The 18,228-nt window shown below is 44.2% G+C and overlaps 1 protein-coding gene across 1 annotated transcript; it reads right to left on the reverse strand.

Annotated features, from left to right (window-relative positions):
* Nucleotides 1-12: 12 nt before the first annotated feature.
* On the reverse strand, nt 13-17,797 carry LOC139665308 (mothers against decapentaplegic homolog 6-like; the record flags this gene model as incomplete). Its single annotated transcript, XM_071544326.1, has 4 exons — nt 16,345-17,797; nt 14,440-14,493; nt 14,092-14,169; nt 13-240 (listed from the first exon to the last, which is right to left on the reverse strand). Coding segments are annotated over exons 1-4 (1,102 nt in total), but the record flags the coding sequence as incomplete, so codon positions are not given.
* Nucleotides 17,798-18,228: the final 431 nt, after the last annotated feature.

Raw genomic sequence — 18,228 nt, forward strand, 5'->3', positions numbered from 1 at the left:
GGCCGCGGGTGCCGTGCGACGGCGGGGCGCCCGTGTCGTCTCGGCGGCTGTGGTAGGCGTTGGCGTGGAGCTGGCCCAGGCAGAGGCCCGTGCCCTGAGGTAGGTCGTAGAAGATGCTGAGCGACGGCTCGTGGGCCGGATAGAGGCGACCGACGCGCGTCCGCTGCTCCCAGTAGGCGACGCTGCACCAGTGAGAGCGATGGCCGCCGGAGGTCGAGGAGCCGAGGGAGGTACCAGTGTCTGGAGAAAGGAAAGAGAGGGAAGAGAGGGGGAGAGTTAGTGTTTGTGTTGGTAAGTGCGGTAATTTTTTTTACGCCGGTAATTCTTCTTGACGGGAGCTGAATTATGTTGAGGGGGAGGAGGATGGGAGGATGGGAGAGGAAGTCCTTATGAAAGTACGAGCCAAGTGTTTTGATGCTCCGTCATTCTCTGCTGTTTTCACACTGTGACAGAATGCACACATTCTTCAAAATGATAAAAGTCTCCATGAAACGGCATTTTGAGAGCATCTTACTTCTACTAGTAATTTTTTTGGGCTATTTATGATTAAGTATGTGTATATTGTGACATGAAAATTTAGCTAACAAGGTGAAAAAGTCATTTTTCATTTCATGGGGACTTTAAACATTTTAGCGCACTGCAGCAATAAGCGGTGGAGATTTCACATTTTCATTTTACATGGCAAAAGAGATTTCACTTTTCCCACTCTCACTTCATTACAACCCTCAACCTGTAGATCTACGCTCCAAAAAGAGGGACTGAAACTGTCAAAACACTGAACACCCCACTTCCTTCTTTGCATCCATCATCATCATCTCTACATCCCATATGGTTGAGACCCGTCTCCCCCATCTCTCTATAACCCTCCCTCAGGACTACAGGGGTGAAGAGGAGGTGGGCTGAGAGAGAGAGAGAGAGAGAAAAACAGAGAGAGAGAGAGAGAGAGAGAGAGAGAGAGAGGTGGTATTGGGGTGGGGTGGGGGTGTGGGGAGGGGGGCTCGCCAAGCATTCAGCTCTCTGTCAACCTAGCGCGAGCCCGTGAACCCCTGACCCCCCAGCCCTCATGCTATCAGCTCGCATTAACTCCCACACAGAGTGATGCCATTATTTTGCTCCAGAGACTCTATTGACACAGAGGATTTAAAGACCCATGTGCCTGTGGCCCCATTCCTTTCATATTCCAGCTAGCAGCACCCCCTCTTCGTCTACCAGGGGCCGGAATGGCCGCCCTTCTCCCATTAACAAGCTGCTTTTGGGTGAAATTACGCTGCAGATCAGACTAGGTGTGTTAGCACAGTGGCCATTTTACTTTAAGCTTTTGGGGGGGGGGGGACAGGAGATGCAGTGGTGAGCTGTGTGTGTGTGTGTGTGTGTGTGTTTGTGTGCAGCCACAAGCACACACACACTCTAGATGATGAGATAGGGCCTCACACATGCACACATACACACACAAATTGGGCCTGCTGATCCAAACAGTATGCCTATGACACACACACACACACACACACACACACACGCACACATATGCACAGACACACACACACATACACCCACAAACACACACACACACACAAAATTGCGCTTCTCATCTGAAGCCCACGTGTGTCATTAGTGAATTCCAGGCTGGCAACTCCTGCGGTCTGGAGTTTTTACAGCTCTCCAATAAGAGAGAGCAGGCTGCTCAGCTAGCAGGATCTCTCTCTTTCTCTCTCTCTCTTTCTATCTCTCTCTCTCTCTCCCACACACACATACACACACACTTTTACAAGCCATGCTCTTCCCTGTAATAAGGCAACACAAACATGTCTGGGGAAACACAAGGAGACTTTATATGAGCTCACGATCACATTAATTCCCAAAGTAGACATAACCCAAACTGGGACTTTTTTTGTTCTCTTTAATACACAGTACACTTTAATTTTTCCTATCATGCATCATATGGTTTGATACAGTAAGCCTGGCCTTTGCATTTATCATGCATTAAGTATTCATAGCACATTTATATCACAAACTATGGACACAGAGTGAGAGCATCGATAGAGACTGATGGCAAGAAATGAAATTCTTCAAAAGGGTTTAAAGATCGGCAACTATGAACAACAACTAACTTTAATATGCAGTAAGAGCCTGACTGATTTCAGTGGATTACTGGTATTAAACACCGAGTGATATTAGTGATATTGGGTAATGCCGACACTACACTCAATCAAAGTTTCCGACAGTATTTGACAGCTCTCTCGCGGTGCAGCGTGTCATGTGTAATGTTTCTGGCACAGTCCTAGTAGTGTCATCATACTCAGCTTGGCAATCGTCCAGCTAAGGTATAATGAGCTTGTGTGAGAACGAGGGAGAGAAGGGGAAATGGAGGAGGGAGGAGGAGGGGGGGAGGGGAGGGAGGGGCGGGGGGCAACAAACTCCTCCAATGGAATTTATAAAGAAGAGTTCAAACTGGAGGTTATCAGTATGTTTATGTTTGACTGGAGGAAGTCAAAAATGTGTGTGTGTGTGTGTGTGTGTGTGTGTGTATGTGTGTGTGTGTGTGTATGTGTGTGTGCATGCCTGCGTGTGTTCACTGTGTGTGTGTGCGTGTGTGTGTATGTGTGTGTGTGTGTGTGTGTGTGTGTGTGTGTGCGAGGGCTGGCAGCAATTACAGCGTTCTGCAACCATTTAAGCCAACCACCATTTAACAGCTCTGTTTACCAATTAGATAAGTAGCTTTTGTTATTTCATTTCAAAATCACCGTCTCTTAGTGCCAATCTCATCGAAAAGCACAGTACACCTTAACGTTTTTTTCCCCTCCAAGCCCCAAAGGACTATGGGAAGATAAGTGGAACATAAAAGTACTGACTTTTGCTGTAAAAAACAAACAAATATATGCTCTGTAAAGTAAAGTACTGGCTAAAGTACTGATGCAACAACATGAATGTATGGACACAAGAAGTGGCAATCCAAGTTCAGGGTTCAGACAGGCAGCTTCCTGCCGGCTCCCCACAGGCTGTTGAACCTGGGCTTCAAACCACCAGAACGCAACAATGGCACTCATCCTTTCTCCTTCTTTTTACTCTTTCTGTTTCCAAACCCCCTCCTCACAACTGAAAACATGATCAACTCCCTGCTTTTCACCTCTCCCTGCAGTCGGAGGAGCAAAGAATCCTGCCAACCCCAACCTGCATGAAGAGCAAGAAAATTGGGAAAAGAGGGAAGGTAGAGGAGTAAAAAAAAAAGAGACTGAGTGAAGGAGGGAGAGGGAAAATGAGAGGGAGAGAGAGAGAGAGAGAGAGAGAGCCTGCCAACCATAACCAGCATTCGTGGAAAAATGGAGCGAGGGAGAGAGAGAGAGAGAGAGAGAGAGAGAAAGAGATTGAGAGAAAGAGAGAGAGAGAGAGAGAAAGAGGGGGAGAGGCAGGGAGACCCTCGTCTTTCATCCAGTGCCAAGGATTAGATTCCCCTCCAGTTATTAGACTCTTCCACTGTGCTGAAAGAAGTGGGTGGGTTGGGGGGAGGAGAGAGAGGGGGGAGGAGGAGGAGTGTGTGTGTGTGTGTGTGGGGGGGGGGGGTATGAGGGGACCGAGGGACGAGAAGGGAGGATTGAATTCGGCTACTGACCATCCCGGTCCCCTCTCTGAGATGCTTTTGTTTTGATTTAACTTCCTCAAATTTCCCCCCAAAGCGCTGGGAAAAAAAATAAAATAAAAAAAAGTAAAAATAAAGGAAGAAAAGAAAACACCCCTCCCTGGCTGCAAATGGTAGGTTCTGTGTTGTTTGAGACAACTATCATTACAGGGCAACTTCAATCCAGCAAGCCACATTTAAGCTGGCGTCTCGACTATCTCTGCCATCAGAGGGCTGTGTTATCGCCAGACATGGACTTTACAGTAGAATACAACAGGGCCCTCTCTCACAAACACACACACACACTCATGCACACACACACACACACTCCCTCTTTCTCTCTCTTTCTCCATTGTACAGTGGATCTTGTGATGTACTGCAGCGAGCAATTAGGTATCTTATCTTCCCAGCCCTTCGTCGGAGCCTTTCTCTTCTTTTAAGAAGACAAAGAAACAAGTCACTACCGCCAATCAATTATTTGACCGGCCATACAAATAGCGCCCCGCATACCTTGAACCTGAGGGCAAGCAAACGACAGGAAAGTTACTGTGTGTCCCAGTGAAATTCCTGGGAAGACGCAGAAGTGCTTGGAGGCAGTTTAGAAAGCCGTGTGTCCTCCAAGAGGAAGAGAGAAAGTAACCAGTTTCCTGCGTTTCTGCTGCTACTTCAAAGTGCAGCGAGGGGCAGGCGGCACGAGCAAGGAAGTTTTGCATGCATCAATTCATCATGGGGAATTCTAGTCATCTCTTATGTATATAATCTCTCAAAATATCAAGGGTATAATATTCATAGATTATATATAATGTACTTGTATTCATGCTTGTTACTGTGTTGTTCAGTTAGAAAACATATTTCACTTTGCTTGAGCTTTTGAAATACTTAGCACACGTCGCTGTTGGATGAAAACTCCAAAATGTCAACTTTTCACGAACCATAAGAAAAACTGGCTTGTTTTTAGATTGACCACCATGCATTTTTCAGTCTATCCAGTGGGGTTTTGAAACAGTTTCACAAACCCAAGTGTCATTAAATCAACCCACAGAGAACCATGTAATCCTTCAATTGGAGTTAAAACATAAAAATCACGAAAACTGGAGTTTTTCTAGCTGACAGCAGCAATATGAGAGCAATGAATAGATAACAGTAGAAAACCGCTGTACAAGGGAGCTGTATTCAACATGGATTTTCTAGTGATTTTTTTTCGCTCTTCATTCATTTGCATTGTTTGAGAACTTGGTGTGTTTTTGGAACATACTTTTTCATAGACAACTAGGTTGCTTCTTGTAAAAGTAAAAGTTCCAGTTCTTCCAGCTTGTGTTGGTCGAACTCACACACATGTTGAAAGGAACATCTTTGACTCAGTTTCCATACATACACAGGATGTAAACAACCTGGTCACTAGCCTAGCGACAGGTATCACCTGTACCATGAGCCTGAGGATAACAATTTATTTATTGATAAATGCAAACAGGCAGAATTACGTAATGAAACCATATGCTCCAAAATGTGATTTTTTTCAGAACTGACATTGCCACAGGTTCACAAATGCATTACAGGTAGGATTTTTAGACTAGCTTCTCAAAACTTCACACAATGGAAGCAAATGCAGTGTGAAAAACCCACCCAGGTGATCAGTGTTGAAAACGGCTCCCCAGGGCAGCTATCACTGTTCAACAAACTCATATGGAGGTAAATCTGCTAAAGAGTGTACAGGTTCTGGCAAAGTGAGATCTCACTCTGTGTCTCTGTCACTCAGCCTCCTGCTGATGTGCAGAACGTGCACAAAGACATGTTTAAATCAGCAATGACACTTTAACATCTCAGGCGTTTAGCTGGTGCAGAGTAACGTACAGTGACTGAGCAGGTACCGGCTCAGAGTCTGACTCAAGCTCACTTTGACAGCACACATGGCTGGTGAAATGTCTAATTGTGAATGTCATGGTATGTATTATGTAAATCCTAGAACTAAACATGCCACTCTTAGTTCATACAGCAAAGAGGGAGGAACAACTAAAGTATTAGTATTGCTATAGAAAGTTCTGAATGTGAATGGATATGAATAGGTAGGACTGAGTTTGGCTGATTGTGGAGTGTCTCTGAGGCATTTCTTTCTAAAACAATTGTGATATTATGGGGGTCTTGAACTTTAAAGTATCCCTGATCCAGTTGTTACTTCCTGGAAGTACATTTCGGTTCTATGCAACATTTGCAAAATTGTATTTGTTAGCCCTGGTCTTGATCATTACAGTGATTTTAATGTCATAAGTCTAGCTGGCTGGATATATTCCTACCAGCTAAAGCCACAAGGGTTGTTTTAACCATTTGCCATTAAAGTAAAAAGTAGGATATATCAGACCTGATCAGCCTGTATCTGTCTGTGACACTGTGTCTACCTGCCTAAATCCCCCCGGTTGCCTTAAATTGGCTTTTCAACGATGTTCAGGACAATTTTGGGTATAATCCATTTTCTGTGGGCGTGGCCAGCGGTCACCTGTGTTGTAGCTGTCAAGTGCAGGGAAATCATAACAACAGCAATGGGGGAAAGCAGTAAGAAATGAAAGAACAGCAAAGCTAAATGTGTGGCAGACAAAGCCCGTTCAAAAACACGGGTGAAGATCGGCCTCGCTTCTTTTTAATTGCAGATTGGCTTCATTCACCATCTGCTCCTTCAATGCCTGTGGTGGCTTTACGGATGCTGGTCACCTCAGCCTCAGACTAGATGCAGTTTCAAGGAAGACAGCTTGTCAGGATGAGTGACAAGTGTTGGGGCGGGAACCTGACCAACTGAGGGGGAGGAGGGTGGGACTAACAATACACTTTGCTGTCTCAAGGCAAAAAGCTGCATATTGTAGCTTTAACACACATCGCCTATAGTTTTGCATGAATGCCTGAAAAAGCATGAAAGCAGATTTAAATCTGAATAAAGGTTTGTAAAGATAGTGAGGGACAAAGAGAAAGAGAGAGAGAGAAAGAGAGAGAGAGAGAGAGGCAGAGCTAGCTAGCTGACAAGCCTCCCCTCCCAACACATTCCTGGACAGGCCCTCTTCCTCGACACTTCCTCCCCCCACTCCGCCAGGCAGCCAGAGGGGTCAAGTTGACAAGTCTCTCATTGAGCCTCACGTGGTCCTATACGGCTCTGAAGAGACCGTCCGCACTCCTCATAAGACAATCACAAACTGGTGGAACAGATCCATTTGTTCCACTATAAAGAAGGAACTGTGAAATTCCCACTAAAAGCTAATTTGGATGAATTATCTGTATGTGTTATGGTTCAGTTGGGAAAATGTGGAGGGCAAATACGATGTGCAATCGCCATATAAAACATGCATGGTCAGGAGGAGGTAACTGAAGGACTGTGAGAGACCTGCACCACAATAAACAGCATTTCTGCACAGTTACCAGATACCTTGGGAAATGTGTACAATTATGAGGATATGTACAGATTTCCCACAGTGGTAGTACATGTACATATTTACCACATTTTCCATAACATTTAGAAAGCTTTATCTTACAAATTGTGTTATTTAAGCACATAACTTGACTTTTTTTTAAGTGTAAAAGTTTCTTGGGATGATTGCTGTTTTGTTCATGTGGCATTTAAATGGTACTTTGGACCGAGAATGGTCCAAGAATCACATGAGACTGGGATTCTTGGTTTGGTTCTCTGGCGTTCACCACAAAAAAATTCAACCACTGCTAATGCTAAATAAATAGGTGTTATAGAGGCGTTTCATCATTTAAATTTGAGACTTTATTTTACTCTGAATGAAGATCATTTTGTCCAAAACGCGAATCATAGTTGCACCTTCTGTATGACAATCTTTTAGTGTTAGTCAAGACTGAATTTTACTAATGCTTGCATGGCTGTTAGCAGAGAACCATATCATGCATTCCAGTTTCACCTATTTCTTCGACTACTTTCAAGCCAAAGTAGCGTTTGAATATCCTTTGAAACATAAAATAAGGCATTAAGGGAACAGAAGATGGGCTTCATTATAAAACAGTGACATCACATTGACTGAGCAGGCAGCTCTTGTGAAAGAAAGTGAATCAGACTCCAAATCATCTGTGGTTATAAATGAATTCTGCTCACTGCTCACTGAAAGCTCTGTATGTCGGCGTGTTTAAGAGAGAAGTGTGTGTGTGCGTGGGTGTGTGTCCATGTATCTGTATGCGTTCTTAAATGACTCTTCGAAATGGGGCGATGTTGCAGTACAAACGAATGTCTCTGCCTGTCAGTGTGCTGCATATTGAGCAGTCGATTTCCATTATAACGGGTGAATAATGACAATACGCATATGCACACACACACACACACACACATGCACACACACAATTGTCCCCACTTACAACGCAATGCAGGGAGCTACAACTCCCGAAAACTAGGCAAAAAGTGCTTCCCTCAAATAAACTTTAGTCTTAACTAAGCATTGCATTCAAAGCGCGCAGCACATGCGACAATTTCCTACATTTCACAGAGTCAGAGCCCGTCGACATCTGCAAAGAATCTTTAGGTTCAGCAGCATGGCAGGATTCCATTAAAAGCCAAATTGCGAGTTGGCAAAAACTCTGAGGGAACAACGGAAAGCCACAGCCAGTCCTGTAATTTAAACCTTATTTTAAATTGTGATGGCCTGACAACATGGACTGAAAGAGAGAGAGAGAGAGAGAGAGAGAGAGAAGGAGAGGGAGAAAGACAGAGAGGAGGAGGACTAGAGAGAGAGGAAAAGAGCGAGTACAACAAACAAGGAAGAAGTAAAATTCACAGAGAAAGAACAGCAAAAGTGGGCTAAAATAAGACAAAAAGAAGACAAGAAAAAGACAGACTGAGAAAGAAAGAGGGGGCCAATAAAGCCAATAAAGAAGTTATTGCGATATGACACTAACTAAAAGAAAGAAGACTCAAAGAAGATCTCTAATCCATGTTCAGTGACTAGAGGATTCCCGCAAAAAAAGAGTCCTGATGTGTAACACTTCCTAAATCCATGGACTAGGAGGAGTCAAGGCTGTTTCACTTACAATAAGGTTTGACTTCAGCCTTGGAGGTGACAACAAGACAAAAACAGCTCAGAGTTGACAGCTCATTTATCTTCAGAAATGACTAAAGGCGGAAAGAATAGAAATAATAGACAGCTAACATGAGGTTGATTCAAAAGGAACAAACCAAAAAATCAAGAGAAACTTAATGACAACACAGCTCAAGCAGGAAAACAGTAAAACAAACAGTGCCTCCTTTGCCTCTTCCAGTCAATAGCGTTGAAATGGCTTTACTCATCAATTCAAAATGACTGGATAGGTTTGAGCCACACAACTTAAACCTATCATTTCCTCTAAATGTGTTGTGAAAGAGCAGAGCAAGCAAGGAACAATGACCTTTTTTTTTTTTTTTTCGAGTCTAGCTTTTAGCTAAGCCAGGACACACTGCAGGTAACTAGCTGCTTAGCCTCGGGGCGCAGGGAAACGTAGCTATTAGGGCCCTGTGTTTTCTGTATTCAGGAAAAAAAAAACAGATGGATTAACAATTTCTGGGTTGAAAAATGGAATTCAGACATAAATCTACAAAAAGTGGGAGGTTTGGGGGGAAGGGGTCGTAGTTTGTAGTGATTTGTAACATGAAAGAATGAACCAGAACTAATACGCCTGAAATGTTTTAGCCTAGGTTTAGATGGAGCTGATCTAAACCTCAGATATTTAGATATTCAGATATTCAGATATACTTACTGCATGTTTCATTTACTGTTATTTGATTTAGTTCTACTGAGGTTATCAGACATGCAGAGTGGTTTTAAGGGTTTTACTTGCCTAGCAGACCTTACAAGTTCCCCAAAAAACTGAACCTTTGCTCTCCTTACTACTGGTTGCTAGTAATTCTGGTGATTTAGGGAATTTAACCTTATTCTACTGTTGCACTGATTGAAAGTCGCTCCAGAATACATGTCAACATGTTGGTATTTAGCCTAAAATGTAAAAAAAAAATATTCATGGGGCACAACACACTGTGTGGTTCCAAGAATTTTTCAATGTCAAAATTTTTTCAGTGTCAGTGTCCAACAAAAATAAAACCAGCTACTCTGTGAAAAATAAAAAAGGACTTGAGAAAAATAATGCGAATGGATTTCAAAGGGCTGTGAGTAAGCCGTGCTATGTGTCCTCGGCTGCATGCCCTCGCTGCTTGTAGTGAAAAAGAGCCGTGATGGAAAATATTTGAGGAAATGGCAAATGGTTAATGGGCCAGCACTTGATGTTGAATTCCATAGTCTAATGTGTCTCAGTCAGGCATAAGAGCAAGTGTTGTACGCGTGCCAGCGAACAGGCTGGAGGTTCAGGTCACTGAGAGGACCCGTCCACACCGAGACAAATAAATTCTCACTGTACGGAGCAGAATGCGGGTGTTTACTTTTTGTCTTTGTGCTATTTTTACATCTCAGACTTTGATGAACCGTGAACCTGTTGATATCTGCAAAATGAAGCTAACTCTGAGGCAGTGGTGTGAGAGTGGTAGAGCCTCTGTAGATCATTTACAAAACCTTGTCCAACTGTGTCGGCCTGTAGGTGCATGGGACCGGACTGGAGCGGTTCACCTGTTTTGAACCTTTACGGACCTTGCAGACTCACCAAAACTGAAAACGGCACGGTGCGGTCAGAAAGCTATCTTTATATCTCCTAAACTTCCAAGAATGTCAGCCCAGCTCCGAGTTTCTTAAGTATTAGTGGTGATATGTTCAAACATGTATCAGATGTCACTCTCCAGAGCTGACCCCCCCCCCCCCCCCCCCCCCCCCCCCCCACACACACACACACATACACACACACCCCCTCCTACCCCTTTCACTCTGAGACCCTGCTCCCCCCCTCACCTTCCCAATTTCCCAACATTCCTGGGCCGTGCCCCATCAGTCAAAGGGCCAATTCATGGGGTTAATGCTGCAGCGAGTGCAGGCAGGGCTCGGAGACAGGATGTTTGGCTGATACCTTGCTCTGCTTAAACAAACAAGCCACCAAAATATGATTACTGAGGGCAGAGAGGGAGTGGTCTTCTTGTCTTGCTTCAATACATCCAGGCAAAACTGATGTCCACTCCGAAGAGAACATGTAGGCTCAGCTGATGTCAAGTTAAGTATCAGTGCTTCACTTGCATCCACATGTTCAAAAGCCTCATGACACAAGGTAAATAGGTTTTTGTCGATGGCGAGGATGACATGAGGCAGAAGTTGACGCATAAAGATGTAACAACTAACTTTGTGAACATGAAGCCTTTGTCAGTATCTTTCTAGACTCTCAACCAATTAACAACAAAAAAAAAAGATGCTATGTGTTTCTATATGCTATATTTTCCCATTAATATCGTGCTCTGAAACAAGTTGTGGTCACACATTCTAATGCTAGTAAAGAAAAACCGTTGTCATTTCAGACTCGTGAAATCTGTAAAATCTATTTTCATAGACTAATTTATGCATCAATAGCATCAGGAAGGGCAATAATAAAACACAGAGCGCAGGGGGCAACAGAACAGAGTGCAGATGGTCATGGTAATTGAATTCATCTACAAATGTGTATTTAGAGAAAATACTATACACAGGCTACGTTAAATACAATACAGCAGACATTAATTTGCTTTTTGTTTTACATCAATTTCTAAGAGTAAAAGAGTGGAACCATGCCTTCAGTTCAACAAATCGCGTGATTGGTGTGTGTTTGCGTGTGTGTGTACGCAAGTAGCGTGTGTGTGACTGTGTGTGTGCGCGTGTACGTTGTGTGTGTGTGTGTGTGCATGTGTGTGTGTGTGTGCCTTTGTCCTGGTAGAACCCCTATGTGAGTCCTCTGAGCTGATCTTATCACTGAGTCAGACAGAAATTCCTCTCTCTCTGTCTCTGTCTCTGTCACACACACACACACACACACAAACACAAACTCACACATACACACACACAAACACACACACACACAAACTCTCACACACACTGCTCCTGGAGAGCATAACAATAAGCAGCTCAATGACACGTTTTGTTGGAGGCACCAAGGGATAGTCAAAGTAGATATAAGCCTACTAAACTTCCAGTAGACATTTCCATTTTCAAAGGAGGGCTGTTTGCTGTGGTTTAAGGGGAATGTTAACTGATCGAATGATAAAAGAGGCCAGGGCAAAGGTATGTATGGACCACACCCTGCTGCAGCACTTTCAAAGCTAGGGTGCAGAGTTGGTTTAAAAAGAAGAATAAAAAAATAAAAAGATGCTAAAATGCAAGAGTACATGTTCAACGCTTCTATTTATTCTAAAGAAAACATCAGAGGGTTTTAGATGATATGCCAGATGATCTCTTGCACAAAAAAAACATTCATTTACATTCTTGAAAGATCTAACTAAGGCAACATCAACGGTGGGTTTGTATTTTGTTTTGTTTTCTAAAGCTATCGTCAATTATTTGATACATGTTTGAGTAAGCTATATTTTCAACTTATTTCCTGTTATTCTACTAGCTGCAGCCGGAAAGAGGGGAGTCTCAGGCTGTCAAAGCCCACGACGAAAACGACATCTAGGGGGAAAGGTCCATGCAAATTTCCCTGCCACTACCTCTGTTTAGCCAACTCTCATTCCTACTCATGCTCTTGGCCAGAGCTGCGATTCTCAGTTCCAGTGCTCTGGTGCGGGGGGCAGGGGAGGAAGAGACCACACACACACAGAGACACACAAACACACACACACACACCACGTCTCGTAAGAAAACTGATCTGTCTATTTCCACTCATTTCACCTGGCAGACAATAGCAGGTACCCTCCCTCGCTACTCAGGTCAGCGGCTCTTGGCGTTGGCTACAAATTACAACCTTGACATTTGATTGACTCACAGCCTTGACTGAACTGACTTTGAATCAGCTTCAAACTTACTGTACCTTCCAATAGCATCACTAAGTGTCTGAGTTTTGTCAGTGTAAATCAGCTTTAAAAAACTTGGCAAATGAAGTTGGATTTGTTTAAACTCGTAATGCGGGATGCTAACTTATGGCAATGCAATCAAGGAAAGAAATTAGCAAATAACTTTAACGAAAATACTCGACTCTACACTAGAGCTGACAGATACTGACAAAAAAATCAAATTGCGATTATTTGACAGAATTTTGCAATTGCGATTTAAATTACGATTCATATCATCACAAGTTCCTGTCATAAATTTTTTTAGAACTTTAAAATTGTGACTTTGAGTGACTTTGTTAAAAAAAAAATAGATGTCAGTGTGCAGGATTGACTGAGTCTGAGTATGATGAAAGGTTTTCACCAATATTGTTCTTGATTAATGGACCAAAGATTACTTGCAGCACTAAAACACCTTGTTTAGAAATCCATTTTGGACACCGCTCTCGCTTAAGCAATTAATTGCAGACTCTGTGATTTTAAAATTGCAGAAGTTCATATTGCGATTTGAATTTAGTTTTTTCTGATTATTTGTTCAGCTCTACTCTACACATGACACTGCTTGGACACAACAGACAAACCCAGTGATGGCTTGGTAGGAGTATTGCTGTCTCGTCAGACTAAACAGACTGGTCCGATGCCATGACAACACTATATAGACTTCATTGGTGCCCGTTCACCTTTCAGCAGCCTCCGTGAGTGAGGCCAGGCAGGCTTGATCGAGTGGGTTTGCGGCTTCTCTCAACACGACAAGAACCCCTCCACCCGACCCCGGCGCGTAAACAAATAAAGCTCCAGTTTCATCATCTAGAGGGGGCTGTTTCCTGTCCAACTACACCCCTCACCCCTTCCACACACACACACACACACAAAACTCTACACCTCCGCCTCATCAGAGCTGCTCAACTCCCCCGCCCCCAAAATGCCAGCCTCTTTTCCACTGCTCAATTGCCGAGAGGAATGGAGGGATTTGAGGGAAGAAAGAGGGAAAGAGGGGGGATGGGTGGTTCGAGAGGCGAAGGGGATTGGGAGTATGCACAGGGATCTTATTGCAGCTTCATCCCAGTGAAATATTTTGCTGTGGAGAAAGAGGAGGGAGAGAGAGAGAGAGACAGGGAAAGAGAGACAGAAAGGCTACACTGCTGTGGCATCTAGATAGTGAGAGACCCCAGACCCCCACCCTGCCCCTCCATGCTCCTCTGACAATAGGAGCTTTATGCGCTGGATTTTTTGGTTGTCTTAATGGCCTTTCAAAATAGGAAGGAAAAACACAATGTAATAACCTGAGTAAATGCAATTTGCCCTTTTGTATAAACATTCAGATGGGATGCAAGCTACATAGATAGTGTGTCTGTATATGCACGCACATCTCATGCAACTCAAGTAAAACTATTTCCCTGTTGCTTATTTGTGAAGAATGTTTCATCTTCCAACAGGGAAATTAATTTCCTTCATCAAGCCCCACTGAAACAAAAACCCTGGAATGCCCCTTGCCTGTTCACAGTGTGATGAGCAGGTATCCAAAGTTAGTATATGTGCCAGTACAATAATAATGCAAGTAACTCACCTGTGTAGTCTCTTGGCGTAACGTGAGGCGGGTTGGAGTAGTGGGGGGGCACAGTTTCAGTGTAAGACAGAGTTGAGTCTGGTCAAATTAGAAAAAGCACAGACGAGTGAGATCTAGAACCTCAAACCATGGAAGAGACTGACTGTATGCATGTGCAGATCCACTCTATTATTTACGTGGGTGTCATGTGATTCCTCAAAAGGTAAGATTCTCACAGGTAAAGCCTGACAAACTCTGTGACACTTTCAGTACAAGCAGATTTTAAAGATTGTCAATGTTACAAATATGAAATATGATGGTCATGTCATTTACTGGTTTTCTACATGTTATCTATTGTATGACACTCACCCAGTGGCTTGTGTTCATCTGAACGGGACAGAGAATATGGGGGAGGAGGTGATTCTGAAAATACAACAAAAAAACAAGTTAAAGGCTGTATAATCAAACAAAAGGGACACAGAGATCCTAACCATTCATTGAGAAATAACGATGTAATGATCTAAGTATACATCACACAGTATTGTTTAGTTACATGAAACAAAACATATAGGCTACAGTTCACCATTCTGGCGATAATGTGAATAGCTTACACTGCACATTTGCACATTTGGAAACATTTCTGTATACTTGTTCTCCCATCTCTACACCTGATAATGTTCATAACTTGAGAGATGCACACTTGCTCATCCACTCCAACCCTGTAAATCTGTCAGCCATGACGCTCTACCTTTATTTATTTAACTACTGTACTATTCTCAATAGTTTGAGCTGTGTTGCTGTGTTATTTTCAGCACTCTCTATTTGTCTTATTCTTCTCTATATCCTATCCTCTGATGCTGCTTAAGACACAGTTTCCCCACAGGGATTATAAAAGTTTCAGCTATAGTAGCCTACAACTTAATTCACACACATATATGCCTACAGAGTCAAAGAATAACTTAAAAAACACACTAAAAATCTAAGTAATGGCACTGCTGTAGAAACGGTCCCCTCAGTGGAGAAGAGCTCCAGAGCAAAGTGGACATGCGGCCCCTTTAAGAGCAGAGCCAGTAATTGCCGGAGTCCTCAGTCAGTCAGATACCCAGCGAGTCAGTCTGGCGCCAGCCCTATGCAAACTGTATATTATCGGCACTCCTTCACCTAAATAACAAGAGGAGGACCTCCTTGTCAGAGAAAAAAGAGCCTAAGTGCAACTTGAGAGCGATCTTCAAATGGATGATGTGGGAAGCAAAGTTTTTGCGCAAATTTAAATACGGGTGTAATGCGTTAGGAATGCGAAGAGGAAATCAAAATAATGGTTTACCAAACTAAACTAAAGGCAGAGTTATATAAAACTGTGGGATAGCCAATGAAACACGAGTTGTGTGTAAGTGTAGTGTGAGCGTAGAGGGGGGGTTTGTGTGTGTACATGTGTATATGGGATGGGGGGGGTGCCTATGGTACCATTTATTTTCAGGGGTTGCAGTGTTGGATATAGGCCACGATACTTAAAGTAGCCATACAGCTTCGATATTATTATCATCACTAACACGCCTGCAAAATAAACGTTTGCGTTGTAACCACCAAAATATATTTTAAGATGAATAACGCCCACCAGGAGAGAGCTGACAGAGGGCTTCATCAGTCCTGAGCGCCTGGGCTGAAACAGGGAGAACTGAATGGATCTTTTTTATTGTTGATTTTAATGTCCGATTTCAGTATTTTTTAATCTTTTAAACAACAGTTACATTTCACCACGGCTGCAGGTCTGAGGTAAATCTTAACCTTGAAGGCATACGACTCCACTTATTGGGAATTACAGTTCATATCATCTATATATGCATCAATCTTATTGCCAGTCGTTGATGCCAAAATGCACTATTGCGTAAAATCTAATCCAAATCCATGACGCACATCACTTTAATGTGATAAAGTAGGCCTATATGCCCTGCAGCTGGCTTTGGTGAGCTGTGGATCAGTGGTTCCCAAAGTGGGGTCCGAGGGCCCCCAGGGGTCCTCGAGGGAGATGCAGGGGGGTCCAGAAAAATGTGTAATGGTTTAATTTTAGAGTTGCTTCATTTGGCAGAGGCATCATGACAGAAGGGAGACGGATATTTACTCTGATCAGCGGTCTCACCTTCTTCGATCTTCCGTCCCCATCCATATACAGGCATTTCTGCTCTGGAAGGGGTGCCCAGCCTAATGTATCTAGTTTGACCCCCTGGTTTTACAAAGTTTGGGACCCCCCAGCCCCGTGAATGCTGATGTCCTTACCTGGCCCACATAAGCGGCTGTAGTGATAGGGGTTGCAGCACACCTTCGCGCTGTCCACTGCGCCGAAACTTTGACAGTGGCACAGCGCTTTGAGCCGGGCAGAGAGCTGCAGGTCGCTCCAGCGATACAGCTTACAAAGGAGATACTGTGGAGAAATGTGATGACCACCGAGCCGCAGATCAGCCCGCGGCACCATGACGCATTCACTGGGTATCCCCCCTTTGGTCTCTACAGCCTTCACCAAGGCGTCCAGAGGTTTCTCCTTTAGTCTTTTTAAAAGAGCGTAAGCAACGCTCTTGAGTTCCTCCTCCAGCCCCGCGTGCCTCGGAGCGCACTGACAGGGGCCCCCTCCGTCTTTCCTCGGGGCCCAATAAGGGCTCCGGGGTCTGAGGTCCCATTCCCCAAACAAACAACACGTCACCGTCCTGCTGTCAACCTCCCGTCCCCGCCGAGAGCCTCGATGCTCCGGGACGCACATGGCACCCCGGTCATCGTCTGGGTGCTCCTCTTCCTCCTTGTCCGCGCTCTCCGTCAGGTCTCCGGCTTCCCCCAGAGGTCCCGGAGCCGGGTCAGCACGGGTCACCGACCGGTGCTCCGTTCTGACGAGCTTTCCTGGGTTTCTGCCGCACGGACCGTCCCGACCCCCCTCACATCGTCTGCCTCCATCTCGCCCGTCGCTCTCGGTGACCAGACGGCTTCTCCAGAGTCGCCGTACAAGACCTGAGCGTTTCGACCTGAACATACGACAACCTAGACAGTTCTGGATGTGTCGTATCGGTCCAGTCCTGGTCTGTGGAGATGCCACATCGATTTATACTCGCCGCGCAAGATCAAGGGTTTGTGTACGGTGCGCACAACATGCGCAGCCGGAGGTCACAGATTGATCGCTACCCCACAGCATTAGAAAGTAATATTCACTCATATGTTAAACAGCAGTAAAACGTCTGCAGAAGGTGAATGCTGCACACAGTCACTGGTTAGTGACCTGCTGTCGCCAACTCAATTAAGCCACAACTTTTGCCAGCTCTCTCAACAAGCCTACAGCCCCCCAAGACTCTGGAGATCCCACACACAAACCCAGTACCATAGCTAGACCAGACAAGGCGCAAAACTTATCTACATTAACTAAACGACAACATGAGCAACAGAAATCATAAATCCAAAAGTTTGTCAGGGCTTTTTTTCTTGGGCTTTGGGAACCCTAGATCCTTAAAATCCGCTCCAGACACATCGGCGGAGTTCCTTCACCCCCGAATATAATCCTCACTACAGTCAAAATCCCAATGTTTTCTTTCACTGCGTGGAAGCAATAATCCCTGTGCAGTCCCGGAATAAAGCAGAGATAGCCGCTTCGGGGCTGAGGACGCCAGTGCCAAACTCCAGGACGGATTCCGTGCTGAGAAGTTGTTTTAAAGAGCGCTGGAATTACTCCACTCTCCACTCCCCTGCCCTGCCAGTCCTTTTCGGATGCACACACACACACGCGCACACACACACTCCAGCTCACACACCAGAGTCAAGCCAGTCAGAACAAAAACAGTACTTCCGATGAGGAATTTTCAAAATAAAAACCCATAATGGTGAACATGCGTGCAATGTTTGAGTAGAAGTACCAAAGTGAAAATATAGAATATGTTTAAGGAGGTATTTAATTAAGATGTAATTGTTGCCTTTGTTCCCAAAAAGTCATTTTCTACTCCATGGGCTTATGCAAGATGACATATAGGCTATACTGTCAAAATACATGAGGAAAGACAGCTGGGAAGGATATTTACGTCTGTTATCTTGAAAAAAGCAGTGGCACAACTGACCTGCAACTGCTGCAGAATAACAGCCTTAGTCCACTGTCTTTGCGCACTGGAATACTTTACAATTACAATTAAA

This window comes from Centroberyx affinis, unplaced genomic scaffold, assembly GCF_046629955.1.
Source record: "Centroberyx affinis isolate AG114_WGS23_722 - 3 ecotype Tasmania unplaced genomic scaffold, CSIRO-AGI_Caff_v1 ptg004528l_1, whole genome shotgun sequence".
NCBI lineage: Eukaryota > Metazoa > Chordata > Actinopteri > Beryciformes > Berycidae > Centroberyx > Centroberyx affinis.